The sequence below is a fragment of the Myxocyprinus asiaticus genome, chromosome 9, assembly GCF_019703515.2.
Source record: "Myxocyprinus asiaticus isolate MX2 ecotype Aquarium Trade chromosome 9, UBuf_Myxa_2, whole genome shotgun sequence".
Classification (NCBI taxonomy): Eukaryota; Metazoa; Chordata; class Actinopteri; order Cypriniformes; family Catostomidae; genus Myxocyprinus; species Myxocyprinus asiaticus.
This window is the reverse complement of record NC_059352.1, coordinates 48884908-48901253: the sequence shown is the minus strand read 5'-3', so window position 1 is coordinate 48901253 and position 16346 is coordinate 48884908. Positions and strand designations below refer to the sequence as shown.

Sequence of the window (16346 nt, the reverse complement as noted above, 5' to 3'; positions counted from 1 at the left end):
TGCTAGTCCTGTCAGTCATTTAAAATGTTTAATCACGATTAATCGCATGATTTTTCATAGTTAATCGGAATTAATCGCAGATTTTGAAAGTGCACACATTTGACTATAGATATACTTATTTTCCTGTCAGAATGCGCTTGTTTCCTTCTTAGGAAAGAAAACAAAACAATATGTAGCAATTAGGGCTGTCAGAATGAAAGGGTTAATTCTTGCAATTAATTAAAAAAGTTTAATGCATTAATTTCTCTTTATCGCCATTAACGCATTTACCGTTAACAGCATAAACACTGGTGTGAAGGGCGGAACTTTTGTAATTTTACACCCGGAGTCTGACGCACACTTCACAAACAGACACGGCGCCAGAACCCTTCTACCAAGAGGAGCCTGCAAGCTTAGCATAAAACAGCATAACAAGGCGGTCCCATAGATATTCTGTGGGCGGTGCTGTCATAACACACTAGTTGATTGTTACGCTCTCTCCTATGATAGGGCCGCGGAGGTCAAATCAGTAAATAAAATTATCTCTGACAGCACTTCCCTGTCAGTGATAAAATAATGGAGAAAGGAGCTCTTAGCACTATTTGATGTACAAAACAAGCCCAGATGGATACAAATCAAGTATTTTTCAGCTTATTTAAGGCGCATTTTAATTACCACAGAAGCACACTAAATCTTAATTATCAAAACGCAGAATAAGACGTGTTTGTTTAGAAGCGCTTTTCATGGTGAGTTCAAAGAGGCGCTCGACACTGGCGTTGATGCCCTGACGTGAATCATGAATGCAGCTTCACAATTGCTGTAGCAAAGTGGATAGCCACAGTCCGTGGAGGATGAGAGTTTAAGAGATTTAATGCACATTGCAATGAAAATGCAAACTATGTGGGGACTAGTTCTTTCAGTTAGTCAAACTCCCACTTAGACTTAGCGAAACGTTTAATGTTACTTGAATTGGTGATATTTATTGCATTTCTATCTTTATACTGTGGAAGGCTTTGTTTGGAAAATGTTAATAAAGTATTCTATTGGTACATATTGTTTTGTTTTCTTTCCTAAGATGGAAATAAATGCATTTTGACAGAAGAAGTAGTAGTATATATAGTGTCAAATTTCAGCACTTTCAAAATCTGCGATTAACTACAAAAAATTATGCGATTAATCGTGATTAACATTTTTAATCGACTGAGAGCACTAGTAACAATATAATGCTTTATTAACATTTTCTAAACAAAGCCTTCCACAGTATAAAGATAGAAATGCACTAAAATATCACCAATTCAAGTAACATTAAACATTTCAGAAAGTCTAATTGGAGGTTGAATAATTGAAAGATCTATGCACCCTTAGGCTGAATATTCATTGCAATGCGCATTAAATCTCTTAAACTCTCATCCTCCACGGACTGTGGCTATCCACTTTGCTACAGCAATCATAAAGCCGCATCCGTTATTCGTGTCGGTGTCAATGCCATTGTCAAGGCCCGTTTTGAACTCCACATGAAAAGATCTTGCAAACAATGTCTCATTCTGCATTTTAGTGATAGTTAAGTACTTCTGTGGTAATTAAATTACACCTTACAAAGGCAGCAAAGTGCTTGATTTCTGTTACAAGTCCCATCTGGGTTAAAATAGCATTAAGATGTCTATTCCCCATCATTTGATCACTGACACTGTTGTGTGTGTGTTTTGTGGTATATGCGTCAGTGTAATGACTCTGGGCGGACACATCACGAAGGTTCTGCCCTTTTCCAACCAGTGTATGTGCTGGTTTATGCTTTATTAATGGTAAATGTATTAATCGCGGTTAAGAAAAATGAACACATTAAACTTTTTTAATTAATTGCATGCGCTAATGCGTTAACTTTGACAGCTGTAATATGTATACATAACATTAATACCTTCAAATACGAATGCAATCACCCTGAAAAAAACCCCTCAAAAGTACATTTCTGCTTAACACATCAGGTGACACAGAAAGCAGGCCAGTTCATCGTGACCTTCCCATATGGATATCATGCTGGATTTAACCATGGCTTCAACTGTGCAGAATCCACAAACTTCGCCACACAACGCTGGATCGATTATGGCAAACAGGCAACATTAGTATGTTTTTAGTATTTTTTATCTACAAAGTAGAAAGTCAAAGCTGAATATGATTTAAAACTAAAGTATGGTACTTTAGAAATAGTGGATGTTTTTGTAATCTTGTTTGGTTATTTTATATTATTTTCTCATTTCAGTGTTCCTGTCGGAAAGACATGGTGAAGATCTCCATGGATGTGTTTGTACGTAAGTTCCAGCCAGAACGTTACAAACTTTGGGAAGCAGGAAAGGACAGTGCACCCATTGACCATTCGAAGCCCACCCCAGAGGCAGCAGAGTTCCTCACAGACGCAAAGACTGAAAATGATAAGGGAGAACTAAGCGAAAACAGCAAAACACAAACTGAGGAGAAGAAAGGAGAAACGGAGCGTGGAGAGGAGCAGATGGCAAACACAGAATGTGGAGAGGAGGAGAAAGCTGAAAGTTTGTCTGAAAAGAAGGTGAAAGGAGGAATGGGGGAAGCAGATATAGATGGTGGAAAGGTAGAGAAAGGAGAGATGGAGACCGAGGAGAAGGCTGTTTGCATTGAGGAGCCCAGCAGCACTTCAGAGCAAAACAACAGGTGTGTAAAAGTGTTGTGATGTGTACTTCAGCAAGTACAAAATATAAAAGACAGTTTGCTAGGTGTTTTGTTTACTGGTTAAAATGGTCAAAAGAGCCCACCCCCAAGGCTCTATGATATTCCAGTTCTCAGATATGGCTCAGGTCCCTACTTAAATTGAAGTCTATTTTGTTTTGTTTGGACAATTTAGCCAAAATCGCAAGTATGATCACTGAGAAAGAAAGGTTATAGCACACGTCTCTTTAACATGCTGCATGATTTGAGGTATCATTCATGTCTTTAGCACACTGCAGTTTAATACCTTAGGATAGGGGGTTTGTTTGAATGTCTAACCCTAAGTAGAGCAAGTAACAATGCTTGCTTGAGCAGTAGAGCGCAACAGTTTGGTTCTGGGAGTGAAAATCCCATTCATTTTCTCCATAGGGGAATTGGTTTTTAACGATAACTAATAAACCTTTAAAGACAGACCTACCGTGAGCTCTGAGGATGTAAATCGATGGTATATGCTTCTGTTGAAGCTATCACTCCACGTTATTTCAAATTAAATTAAAAAAATTGTTAATTTGCAGAATTTCTGGTAGAAAAACTACACCAGGGCTAGTCAACTGGTGGCCCATGGGCCAGATCCGGCCAGCCGATCATCTTAATCTGGCCCTCCGAATGATCTTGATTAAATCGTCTAGAAGTCTGAAAACCGAACCTTCAAAGAAAAACCACAGAAAAGTTTGATTATATTCTCCCTGCTTAACATGTTAAACAGGCAAGTCTCATGATCAGTGCTTGTTAAAAGTGATAACGTGAAGCGCCACTGAACCTGCATGCATGCACATATCCTGACTATGTTAGGCGACTTAGGCGACCGCCTAGGGTGTCCAATCTACGTCGAACAAAATGTGCCCTGTGCATTCCGATATGCATTGTGACGCCCTCCACGGAACATATAGACCACATATGAAATGAATGCCTTACTACCATAATACTCTTATTGTTTCTGTTAAGTCTGCGTTTGGCAAAAACAGTGAGAGTAGTATGCCATTGTGAACATGGTCATAGACTGGTCGGAGCGATGCCCGATGCGTGAAGAAATAATTACTCTTTTGAGTTGGTTCTTCTCAATTAATTTGGCTAACGTGTGGGCTGAATCATTTGAAGTGCTTTGTCATGCAGTAAAACAGCAACGGGATGCTTTAGAAGACAGAGAACAAAAAGAAATGCTGAATGAAGTGGATATTTACTTACAATTAATTGAAACAAAACCTGCAACAGCATTTAATCATTTGCCAGTGATGAAGAAGGTCATGTGCGAGTGCATGTGCAGCCTGTGAGCAATTGTCTACTGCAGGTAAAGGCATGTTCTAAATAAAAGTGTATCAAAATACTAACATTACATGAAAGCACCAAAAATTACCAAGCCAATGATAGTTTCATTAATGCTACACAATATATGTGGGCTGCAAAAGAAAATGTTCAAATGATGCTCCTAAAATCACTGCAAAAAATACTACTGGAACCAAGATGGCAGAAAAAGTGGGCGGATGCTGTTCTATAACAGCCAGGGATTGGGCCTAATTCATGAAAAACAAGCAGAACAAATGATTTACGATTTACACAACTTCGTTCCTCTCATGTTTCATAAATGAGACATGTTGTGTGAAAAACATCTGCAAAATTATGCTGAATGGATTTAAATATAGTAAAATGTGTTAAACAGAGCTGAGATTAAGCTGAATGCATCTTCAATTTAGTTAAAATATTTACAACATTATGGCGTTAAGAAGCGAGGCACGGTTTCAATAATGACGGCCGTTCAAATTCTGCAGAAATCTGCTTTCTTTGGGATTCTCAGGGTGCAGATTCCTTTCAAAGCTACTAATTTGTCATTTTGCAGACAAGTGGGGTTTGATCCTGCAGGCTTACAGGATGTTTTTTTAAATCCCTCTGATGTCATCTCTCTTCTTATATCTGCAGTAGCAGTAGTCCAAAGCAAAAGGTGGGCCAGAAACGGCTCAGACCCAGCACTGACACTGGAGAGAAAGATGTGGACAATAACGTGAAGGTAGAAGAGGAGGAAGTTGAGAGGAAGAAAGCCAAATTCAGCCAGACTGAGACAGATGAAAAGAAAGAACAATTCATCTCCGCTGACCCAGGTAGAGACCTTTATATACAATATACACTGTAAAACTAGATAAATGAGGCACCATGTGTGTGTTTTCTCAGCTGCCACACTGGCGGAACACTCGGGAGATCCTCCAGAAACCTGTTTAGTTGTCTGAAAAACGTACTCTTTGTTCCTGCAAGAACTCTAAAAACTGTCAACGGTTCCTTCAGTAACTCCATAATAAGGGAAAGGCTTTGAGGCACTTAACATAACTAGGATATTTTAGGCTCCTTTTAAAAGGTGTCTGGAGGATCTCTTGAAAAAGAAAAAAGTTGTTTTTGAATAAATACTATAAATATTCTATGTTTTTTTTTCTTCAGGTGATGGGAAAGCTGAGGAAACCATGGAGACAGACACACCTCCTCCAAACCAGGAAGAGAATCAAGCCTCTCCTCGCATGGAGGCGGAGCTCTCTCCATCCAACCAGCAGCCAAATCCCACCTCCAGCAGTGACATCACAACTCAACCTCAACCAAGTGATGACATCACTCCCTCTGAAACCAGTGAAGTCACCTCATCCTCACAATCCAACAACATCAGTGATGACACCAGTGATGATGTTGCGCAGATCAGTGATGTCACCTCTCAGTCAGGTAAGGTCACTCAGAGCTGTGATGTCCTTAGCAAGCCAGATGACATCACTCAAAACGGTGAACTCATAATGGAGCCAAGTGTCATCACACCCCATTCGTGTTCCAGTGACTTCTCTGCTGAAGTCCCACCCACTGAAATCATACCAGAGCTGCAGACCAGCAATATGTCTTCTCAGCCCAGCATTAGCACTACCCACACCTGCTATGTCACTGCAGAACCCAGCGACAGCATCATCAGCCCAAAATGTGAGCCCAGCATTATCTACGCAAACACCAATGATGTCAGCACAAAACCTAGCAACAACACCATAAACACGAGTACCATCAGTCCTAAATGCAAGCCCAGCATTAGCTCCGCCCACACATATGATGTCACAGCAGAACCCAGCAACAACACAATAAACATGAGTAACATCAGTCCTGAAAGTGAGCCCAGCTATGGTGTCACCGCAGAACCCAGCAATAACACCACAAACACAAGTACCATCAGTCCTGAAAGTGAGCCCAGTATTAACCCCACCCACACTTATGATGTTACCACAGAACTCAGTAAGCCCAGCATTAACTCCGCCCTCATCTGTGATGTCACCACAAAACCTAGCAACTACACCACAAACACAAGTAACATCAGTCCTGAAAGTGAGCCCAGCATTAGCTCCGCCCACACCTATGATGTCACTGCAGAACCCATCAACAACACCATTAACACGAGTACCATCAGCCCTGAAAGTGGGCCCAGCATTAATCCCTCCCACACTTATGATGTCACCACAGAACCCATTAAGCCCAGCCTTTACTCCACCCTCATCTATGATGTCACCACAAAACCCAGTAACAACACCATAAACCCCAACACCATCAGCCCTAAATGTGAGCCCAGCATTAGCTCCACCCACACCTGTTATGTCACCGTGGAACCCAGTGACAGCATCATCAGACCAAAATTTGAGCCCAGCATTAACTCCACCCACAGAGAACCCAGTAAGCCCAGAATTAACTCCTCCCTCATCTGTGATGTCACCACAAAACCCAGCAACAACACCATAAATACGAGTACCATCAGCCCAAAATGCAAGCCCAGCATTAACTCCGCTCACACTTATGTCACCACAGAACCTAGTAAGCCCAGCATTAACTCCACCCTCATCTGTGATGTCACCACAAAACCCAGCAACAACACCAACACCACCAGCCCAAAATGCGAGCCCAGCATTATCTCTGCCCACACCTATGATGTCACCACAGAACCCAGTAAGCCCAGCATTGACTCTGCCCACACCTATGATGCCACCACAAAACCCAGCACCAACACCATAAACATGAGTAACATCAGTCCTGAAAGTGAGCCCAGCATTAGCTCCGCCTACGCCTATGATGTCACCGCAGAACCCAGCAACAACACCACAAACACAGGTACCATCAATCCTGAAAGTGAGCCCAGCATTAACCCCGCCCACACTTATGATGTCACCACAGAACCCATTAAGCCCAGCCTTTACTCCACCCTCATCTATGATGTCACCACAAAACCCAGTAACAACACCATAAACCCCAACACCATCAGCCCTAAATGTGAGCCCAGCATTAGCTCCACCCACACCTGTTATGTCACCGTGGAGCCCAATGACAGCATCATCAGACCAAAATGTGAGCCCAGCATTAACTCCACCCACACAGAACCCAGTAAGCCCAGCATTAACTCCTCCCTCATCTGTGATGTCACCACAAAACCCAGCAACATCACCATAAATACGAGTACCATCAGCCCAAAATGCGAGCCCAGCATTAACTCCGCCCACACTTATGTCACCACAGAACCCAGTAAGCCCAGCATTAACTCCACCCTCATCTGTGATATCACCACAAAACCCAGCAACAACACCAACACCATCAGCCCAAAATGCGAGCCCAGCATTAACTCCGCCCACAACTATGATGTCACCACAGAACCCAGTAAGCCCAGCACTGACTCTGCCCACACCTGTGAAGTCACCACAGAACCCAGTAAGACCAGCATTGACTCTGCCCACACCTATGATGCCACCACAAAACCCAGCACCAACACTATCAGCTTTAAATGTGAAACCAGTATAAGCTCTGCCCACACTTATGATGTCACCCCAGAACCTAGTGACATCACTGTCAGCCCTAAACGTGAGCTCGCCGATTCGCGGAGTATCTCTGTGTTAGCGAGCAGTAGTCAGGTGAGCCAGCCTGCAGTCCAGCACATCTTCCAGAGAACCTTGAGTCCCGCGGAAGTGCTACACGTCCACAGCTACGCTAAAGGAGATTACAGCGAGATGGAACCGCGCAGCAGGCCTGAGAGAGACCCAGACAGCGACTCTGACAGCGAATCTCAAGAGGACAGCAAGGTGTGTACACCACATACAACATGCGTACTGCTGTGTGTGGCTGTGTATAATGAGTGTGCTTGTGTTGTCTTGTAGAAATCAGATGAACGTCCAGTTGAAGTCCATCACAGGCTCCCTAGACTCCCCAGACACCATCCTCTGATGAAGGACAGCATCAGTGATGAAGGTCAGTTATTTGAAATGTTGAGATCAGTGAATATGATTAACTTTTTCTTGTATTGTCAATTTTCACAATGAATTTGAGAGGACAGTTTGCTCTCAGTGTGAAGTTCTCCACTGATGAATTGTGTGCATATTTGCAGAGCTGCATGATCAGGCTGCTTCAGAGGAGGATGGTCTGGATGGGGAGGCCTGGGCTCGACCTCTGACCCAGCTGTGGCAGAACAGACCGTATAATCCAGAGAGAGAAAGAGAATACAACAGACGGATGAGTCTGCTGGCACCGTACTGCTCTGTGTGCATGCTTTTCCAGGCACACCAACAGGTAAGGCACAACAACTTACCAAACCTATCATTTGAATGTAACAAACAAAAGATCAATGCCAAGACCGGCCTGAAATTTAACTGCATTTGAGCGCTGGTATTAATTTAATATTTAAGAAGTTAATATTTTCATAATGCACTAAGTTAGAAGGTTCCCTGTTTAATATACAACATTCAAATGCCACATTTACATGCACCCTCATAATGCGATTAAAGAAATACTGTTGCTCATGTAACCAGAATACTGTGATTATTTTATTGAAATCATGCTAATACAAAAAGAGCCTTATTTACCTAGAAAAGAGAATTTTTGCTCATCAGAGATCTGTGTATATTCCTCTCCCAACGCTCTGTGTCTTCCTGTACAACTTCCTGTTTGTGTGTGTGCGTTCAGTCTGAAGGAGGCAAGACTGAGCCGGCCGTAGTGCTGTCAGGGGGTCAGATGAGGAGCAAGCCTCTGATTCCAGAGATGTGTTTCACAATGACCACAGAAGACAGCGCTGACGTCCATCTAACCACACCTCACCTGGAAGAGGACGGCACCAGCCTGCTCATCACCTGTTCACAGTGTAGCGTCCGCGTGCACACCAGTGAGTATATTGGCCTCCCATATTTTGGCCTTGCCCGTTTTCAATGGTCAAAAATTAAATATGGGTCACATGGTATGAAGCTAGTTTTTCTTGTCCAACAAAACAAATGCATGAAGTACAAATAATTTTGAAACTAGCAATGTATATTTATTTATTCACATAAAAACAATAATGTCAAAATGTCAAAAAAAGTAACACTAACTTGGCTCTTCAGTTGCATTTGCTTTTTGTATCATCTGTAGTTTGATTACTTAGAACCAAAATAGCACACCTCTCTTCATGATTTGAGGTATCATTCATGTCCGTAGCACAAACGGTGTGTAATAATATGTATACAAAGTTCAATGCCAAAGATTAGGGTGTGAGAATGAACTAAAGTAATAGTGATGCATGCCTTGGCAAACACCACTTATTTGAAATATTGAAAGAGCTGTGCAGAAGAGGTGTGTTGAGTAAACAGAAGTCTGATTAATTTGTGCTGTTTCTTCTCTTCTAGGTTGTTATGGTATCGCTCCAGTGAGAGTCACAGAAGACTGGAAATGTGCCCGTTGTAAAGCCAACGCCCACACTGAGGTACCACTGCCTTCACATTGCATTAAACCAAAAATTTTCTGTCTGAATCGTAGGTTTATGATGTCTTAATCTGTTGCCAGAATTGCTGTTTATGTTCATTGAGAGGTGGAGCACTACACCGAGCCAATAATGGCAAGTAAGTAAGCTGAAGGTCCACTAGAGGGCAGCACCAACTTGGCATAACCTATTTATGGTGTTAAAATGACAAAATCTACCACCCCAGGTTCCTAAAATGTAACAGTGTGGCTTGTTATGCAGATGGGTTCACGTCCTGTGTGCGGTGGCAGTGCTTGAGGCTCGCTTTATAAACATCAGTGAACGATCGCCTGTGGATCTCAGTGGCATTCCCTTACTGAGATTTAAACTGGTGAGTTTATGTACCCTTCACCCAAGTGGCTGCCCTTCAAAAAGGAAATAATTCCCTCCTCAAAGATGTTTCTCTTTCCCAAACCTTTATTAATTAACAGTTTGGCAACTGGTGGGTCACGGGTCAAAATGGGTCATAGGTCTTTTCTGATAGTGTCACGGAAGGAGGGGAAAAAACAATGATGTAATTGTCTTTATTAATACAATACAGTGTAACCAACCATATAACTGTGCATAGTTACAGTAGGATAGCAAAATAAAAATGGTTTCAACTTTTAAAAGGAGTGTAAAAAGCCATCCAACTTTTGTTATTGACGTAACAGTTTTTGTCATCATATGGATTCAAAATACAATTGTTGGGACAGTGGCTCAGATTTGAAGATTAGCCACAACATATATTGTTGGGCCTATGTATTTCATGGAAAAATTCTCTCATCATTTACTCACCCTCATGCTATCCCAGATGTGTATGACTTTCTTTCTTCTGCTGAACACAAACGGAGATTTTTCAAATAATATTTCAGCTCTGTAGGTCCATACAATGCAAGTCAACAGGGTCCAAAACTTTGAAGCTCAAAAAGTACATAAAGGCAGAATAAAAGTAATCCATACGACTCCAGTGGTTAAATCCATGTTTTCAGAAGCGATATGATAGGTTTGGGTGAGAAACAGATCAAAATTTTAGTCCTCTTTTACTATTTACCATCTATTGGGCAGGGAGGGGAATTTATAGTAAAAAAGGACTTAAATATTGATCTGATTCTCACAAACACTTATCATATCACTTCTGAAGACATGGATTAAACCACTTGAGTCATATGGATTACTTTTATGCTGCCTTTATGTGCTTTTTGAGCTTCAAAGTTTTGGACCCTGTTGACTTGCATTGTATGGACATACAGAGCTGAGATATTCTAAAAATCTTTGTTTGTGTTTTGCAGGAAAAAAAAAATCATACACATCTGGGATGGCATGAGGGTGAGTAAATGTTACTATTTAATGCATTTCATATTTTATTTATAATCTGTCATATATAATTTCTGTTACCTTTTCCATTTAAATTATTTTGTTAATGTGTTGGGTCGCCACTTGAGACAATCTGGGTCCTGAAGCAAAACCAGTTGAGAAGCACTGAAGTTTTGAGTAGTTTCTCAGAATGTGTAAGTAGATGTAAGATGCAACAGCAGTGCTCCAGGATGTGGGTTTTTACTGAAAGGTTTCTGACATAAGCAGGCATAATGTTATTTATATCTGCACTCAGTCATTTCCTTGTCTCACTTCCTCTGAACTGACTTCCTGTGAGCTTGTCCCTCTTGTTCATTGCAGAAATGCTACTACTGCAAACGGCGGATGAAGAAAACATCCGGCTGTTGTGTGCAGTGTTCTCATGGTCGCTGCCCCACCTCATACCACCCCACCTGCGCTCAGGCCGCCGGTGTCATCATGCACCCGGACAACTGGCCCTTTGTCGTTTACGTCACCTGCTGCCGCCACAAAGGGCCTGTCCAACCAGAGGTATAGCCTCTGAAACAGTGTCACATAGATCTACTTTAGAGTTTCAAACATTATTGCCTTACAATCTGATATGTCGCCCTGATGAATGTAGATATCTGCACAGCGTCAGCCTCTTTCTGTGTCCCTTAAGAGCAGAATGCATATAGCAGATCTCTTAATTTTTCTTTGTTTATAGCTGTAATGTAAAATAGCTGTTTCTTATCTGCAGTACTTTCTAAGGGGATAGTTCACATTAAAAATGAAAATTCTGTCATCATTTACTCACCCTTATGTTGTTCTAAACCCGTATGCCTCACTTCCATGGAACACAAAAAGAGAAGTTAGGTAGAATGCTCATGTTGCTTTTATCCATACAAAGAAAGCATATTAGTGACAAGGTGCTGTCAAGCCCAAAGGGGAACCATAAACATTGTGTGCTGTATTCTAAGTCTTCTGAAGTCATACGATAGCTTTGTGTGAAGAACAGATTGAAATTTAAGGCATTATTCTCTGTTAATCTCATTTGCATCTAGACATATTCAAATTTACAATGTTCAATCAGACTCACAATGCGGTCATGTAATGTGCAAGAACTATTCCTTGGTTTCCTTTAGCTCAACTGGAAGATTATGGCACTAGCAACACCAAGATCATGGGTTCGATTCCCAGGGAACTCACAAACTGATAAAACAAATACCTTGAATACACTGTAAGTCGCTTTGGATAAAAGAGTCTGCCAAATGCATAAATGTAAATGTAATGTAAATATATTCCTTTAAGACTACTTAGGCTCATGTAGTGATATGTGATATTGGTATTAATTAGTGCTGCCACTAATGATTATTTTGATAATCGATTAATCTAACGATTATTAGAATTATTATTTGACTATTCTGCGATTACTGCAATCATTAATCATTAGCTCTTAACCGATTATTCAGCTTGTGCACTGACTTAAAAGGTTGTATTAAACGTGCTTACTAACAATAAAGAGGACAAAATCATCTTTTAAAAATACCTCTAAATGACATTCACTGAATTAAAGGAAAAATACTTTTTATTAAGTTTAATTCAGTAAAGAAATTCACTAAAAAAAATCCTCTTGTTATCAAGTGTTTTTGTCTTGTTTTCCATTTAAAATAGTCTAAAAATCCTTTAAAACAAGATACATTTACTTGAGAAGCAACATATGAGATATTTAGACTTGCTTTAAGAGAATGTATCTTAAATATAAGTGTATTTTGTATATAAGTGTATTTTTTCACTTCTGCGAGTGCAGTAAAGACAAAATATACTTCTGTTCAAGATGTATTCTCTAAAAGCAAGTCTAAATATCTTATATGCTGCTTCTCAGGAGAATGCATCTCTTTTTTAAAGGATTTTTAGATATTTTAAAATATTTGTATTTTGTAATATTATATTCAACATTCTCAGATAACTATTTTTTCTTCTGCAGTATAGCTGCTAAAGTAAATGTACGTTGTTTTAAAGGAGTTTTAGATATTTATATTGGAAAACAAGCCAAAACAAAACCAAATCAAAAATATATTTTGTTGCCGTGTATAATGGGGCGAAGACTACCCTCTCTCACCTTTCTGTTCACTTCAATCCATCTTTAACTCACAAAAAAAAAAAAACTCTCTCTTATTAATAAAGCTGCGTATTGCCAATTTTCTTCACGATAAGAAAACCTTTAAAGACGCTCGACACGCAAGTTTTGCTCCAGCTCCACTTATTCCACAATGAGAGTGTTTCTGTATTTTCTTATTTTGTATTTTTGCATTATAATTCCCTCATAATTTGTGATTTACATCACCTGAAGCTGTTTGGAAAGTTTAGAGTGCATCTGGACTGTGATCTGTGTAATTCTTCCTCTCCTCAGTCAGAACTGCAGTGCTGCTCTCACGCATCATCATTAGAGTTTAATGTGATCTTACGTTACGTTAAATGACATCAAACGACTATTCGACAACGGACAGTTTTTTTATTGTCGACGTTGTCAATAACGTCGACTAATTATTTCAGCCCTAGTATTCATTTTAGCTTAGTTCCTGATCTATCTGTCTCTCTTCCTGTAGCGTAATAAAGCAGCCATGAGAGAGCTCAGCGTGGGTCAGAAGGTCATCTGCAAGCACAAGAACGGGCGTTACTATCAGTGTGAAGTGATACAGCTGTCAAAAGAGACATTTTATGAGGTCAACTTTGATGACGGCTCCTTCAGTGATAACCTTTTTCCAGAGGACATTGTGGTGAGGGGGATAAAGAGATCTATACACTATACTATTCCTTTACAGCAGTTAGACAGTCTAGATTAGATTTACTAATTATGTTGGTTTATCTATCTGTCTGTCTGACTGACTCTATGTCCATCTGTCTATATGTCTGTCTGTTTATCTGACTGTCTATCTGTCTGTGGCTCTTTCTATCTGTCTGTCTGAATCTGTCTGTCACTCTGTCTGCTGTACCTGTCTGTATGTTGCTCTTTCTATCTGTCTGTCATTCTTTCTATCTGTCTCTCTGTCTGTATGTCTGTGTCGCTTTTTCTATCTGTCTCTCTGTCACTTTTTCTATCTGTCTGTCTGTCACTTTCTATATGTCTGTCTGTCTCTGTGTCCGTCTGTCTCTAATGTCTGTCTGTCTGTTTATCTGACTCTCTGTCTGTGGCTCTTTCTATCTGTATGTCTGTCTGTCTGTAGCTCATTCTATCTGTATTCTGTCTATCTGCTTCGCTTTCTCTCTGTCTGTCGCTCTTTCTGTCTGTCTATCTCTCACTCTTTCTATTTGTTTGTCTGTATCTGTCTGTCTGTAGCTCTTTCTATCTGTCTGTCTGTATCTTTCTGTCACTCTTTCTACCTGTCTGTCTGTACCTGTCTGTATGTCACTCTTTCTATCTGTCTGTCTGTCGCTCTTTCTATCTGTATGTCTGTATCTGTCTGTCTTTCACTCTTTCTATCTGTCTGTCTGTATCTGTCTGTCTGTTGCTCTTTCTGTCTGTCTGTCACTCTGTCTGTCTGTATCTGTCTGTCTATATATCTGTCTGTCTGTCACTCTGTCTGTACCTGTTTGTCACTCTTTCTATCTTTCTGTCTTTCTGTCTGTCGCACTTTCTATCTGTCTGTCTCTTTGTCTGTCTGTACCTGTCTGTCTGTCGCTCTTTCTATCTGTCTATCTCTTTATCTGTCACTTTTTCTGTCTGTCACTCTTTCTGTCTGTCTGTCTATCGCTCTGTGACAAGTCTCTTGCACTGTTGCGAAGGAGGAAACGGGAGCTGGGCAAACAATCCAAAGTAAATCTTTATTTATTTATTTTATTTTTTCTCCCCAATTTGGAATGCCCAATTCCCAATGCACTCTAAGTCCTCGTGGTGGCGTAGTGATTAGCCTTAATCCGGGTGACGGAGGACGAATCTCAGTTGCCTCTGCGTCTGAGACCGTCAATCTGCGCATCTTATCACGTGGCTTGTTGAGCGCGTTACCGCGGAGACATAGCGCGTGTGGAGGCTTCAAGCTATTCTCCACAGCATCCACGCACAACTCACCACACACCCCGCCGAGAGAGAGAACCACATTATAGCAACCACGAGGAGGTTACCCCATGTGACTCTACCCTCCCTAGCAACCGGGCCAATTTGGTTGCTTAGGAGACATGGCTGGAGTCACTCAGCAGTAAATCTTTATTTTTCATACTTTTCAGTACCCTCACACACTGTTTGCTTTCAGCTAAATGCAACTGAATGCACACATCAAAACTGCTGTGTGCATCTCTCTCTCTCCCCTTTGGCGGTTTGGATTGCCCTTTTATCCCCCTCCAGCTCTCACTGCAACACAAAACAGCTGTTAGAGGTGATTTCCCACAGGTTTCAATCCTTATCGTTCTTCCTCTCACGGCCTCACTCTCCACAGACGTCACTCAGCCACGGCCACATCACCACATACCCCCATCGCCCAACTCAGGCCAGGGAGCCATCCGGCCCGTCACTTACCCCCCCCCCCTGCTTTCTGGAGAGGAAATCCGCTTTTGTTTCCGGAAGGCACAGCACACCTCCTCTTCACAGATCTTATGTGCAGATTGAGTAGCAGGAGGGGGAGGAGGGGGGTTGCAGATGGTGTTGATGTTTGTGTGAAGTGAAGGTCTGAGTGGTTGTGGGATGTTTGACTGGGTCTTTCAGATCTACAGTAAAACACATTCAAGTGGTCAGCCAGTTGTTGGTTTCCTACAGTGTTGGGGGATGGTGTCTTGAAGTTAGTAAAGTCTTTCAGGCCTCTCCACACTGATGCAGGGTCATTAGCTGAAAACTTGTTTTTCAGCTTATCAGAATAAATTCTTTTTGCCACTCTGATTTCCTTATTCAGTGTGTTCCTGGCCTGATTGTACAAGATTTTATCCCCAACTCTGTAAGCATCCTTTTTGACTTGATGAAGCTGCCTGAGTTTTGCTGTAAACCATGATTTGTCATTGTTGTATTTTAAATAAGTCCTAGTAGGAATGCACATATCCTCACAGAAACTGATATATGATATCACATTATCTGTGAGTTTATCCAGATTGGTGTCTGCAGCCTCAAATACACTCCAATCAGTGCAGTAAAAGCAGGCTTATAGTTCCAGCTCTGCTTCTTTGGTCCATCAATTTACAGTCTACAGTCTACTACAAGTTTAGCTGATTTTAGTTTCTGCCTGTAGGTTGGAAGAAGATCAACCAGACAGTGATCAGAGAGTCCAAAGCTGCACGTGGGACAGAGCGTTATGCATCCTTTATTGTTGTGAGGCAATGATCCAGTGTATTTCTGTCTCTGGTGGGGTATATATGGTACTGTCTGTATTTTGGCAGTTCACGGGTGAGGTTGGCTTCATTAAAATAACTGAGAATAACAATAAGTGAGTCTGGGTATTGTTGTTCCATGTCGTGATCTGATCAGCCAGCTGTTGCAGCGCTGCATTCACACACACATGTGGGGGAATATAAACACTCACCAGAATAAACGAGGAAAACTCCTGTGGTGAGTAGAAAGGCTTACAGCTGTTAAAGAGTGCTTCCAAATTAGGACAGCACATTT

At 41.2% G+C, this 16346-nt stretch overlaps 1 protein-coding gene across 3 annotated transcripts in view; it reads left to right on the top strand.

The window, feature by feature from the left end:
- LOC127445893 (lysine-specific demethylase 4A-like) overlaps positions 1 to 16346 on the top strand; it is a 29565-nt gene that overhangs the window by 8906 nt on the left and 4313 nt on the right. The window contains exons 7-19 of one of the 3 annotated variants that reach the window (XR_007898063.1): positions 1962 to 2099; positions 2237 to 2661; positions 4630 to 4808; positions 5140 to 7784; positions 7860 to 7950; positions 8087 to 8268; positions 8662 to 8857; positions 9354 to 9430; positions 9511 to 9566; positions 9689 to 9797; positions 11123 to 11311; positions 13369 to 13539; positions 15973 to 16052. Coding sequence is in view for 1 of the 3 variants with exons in the window: in XM_051706363.1 (XP_051562323.1) it covers positions 1962 to 2099; positions 2237 to 2661; positions 4630 to 4808; positions 5140 to 7784; positions 7860 to 7950; positions 8087 to 8268; positions 8662 to 8857; positions 9354 to 9430; positions 9511 to 9566; positions 9689 to 9797; positions 11123 to 11311; positions 13369 to 13539 (4458 nt within the window). In the remaining 2 variants the exon portion in view is untranslated. Of the gene's footprint in view, positions 1 to 1961; positions 2100 to 2236; positions 2662 to 4629; positions 4809 to 5139; positions 7785 to 7859; positions 7951 to 8086; positions 8269 to 8661; positions 8858 to 9353; positions 9431 to 9510; positions 9567 to 9671; positions 9798 to 11122; positions 11312 to 13368; positions 13540 to 15972; positions 16053 to 16346 lie in introns of those variants that run through there. The other 2 variants (XM_051706363.1, XR_007898064.1) reach the window with 2 other exon arrangements.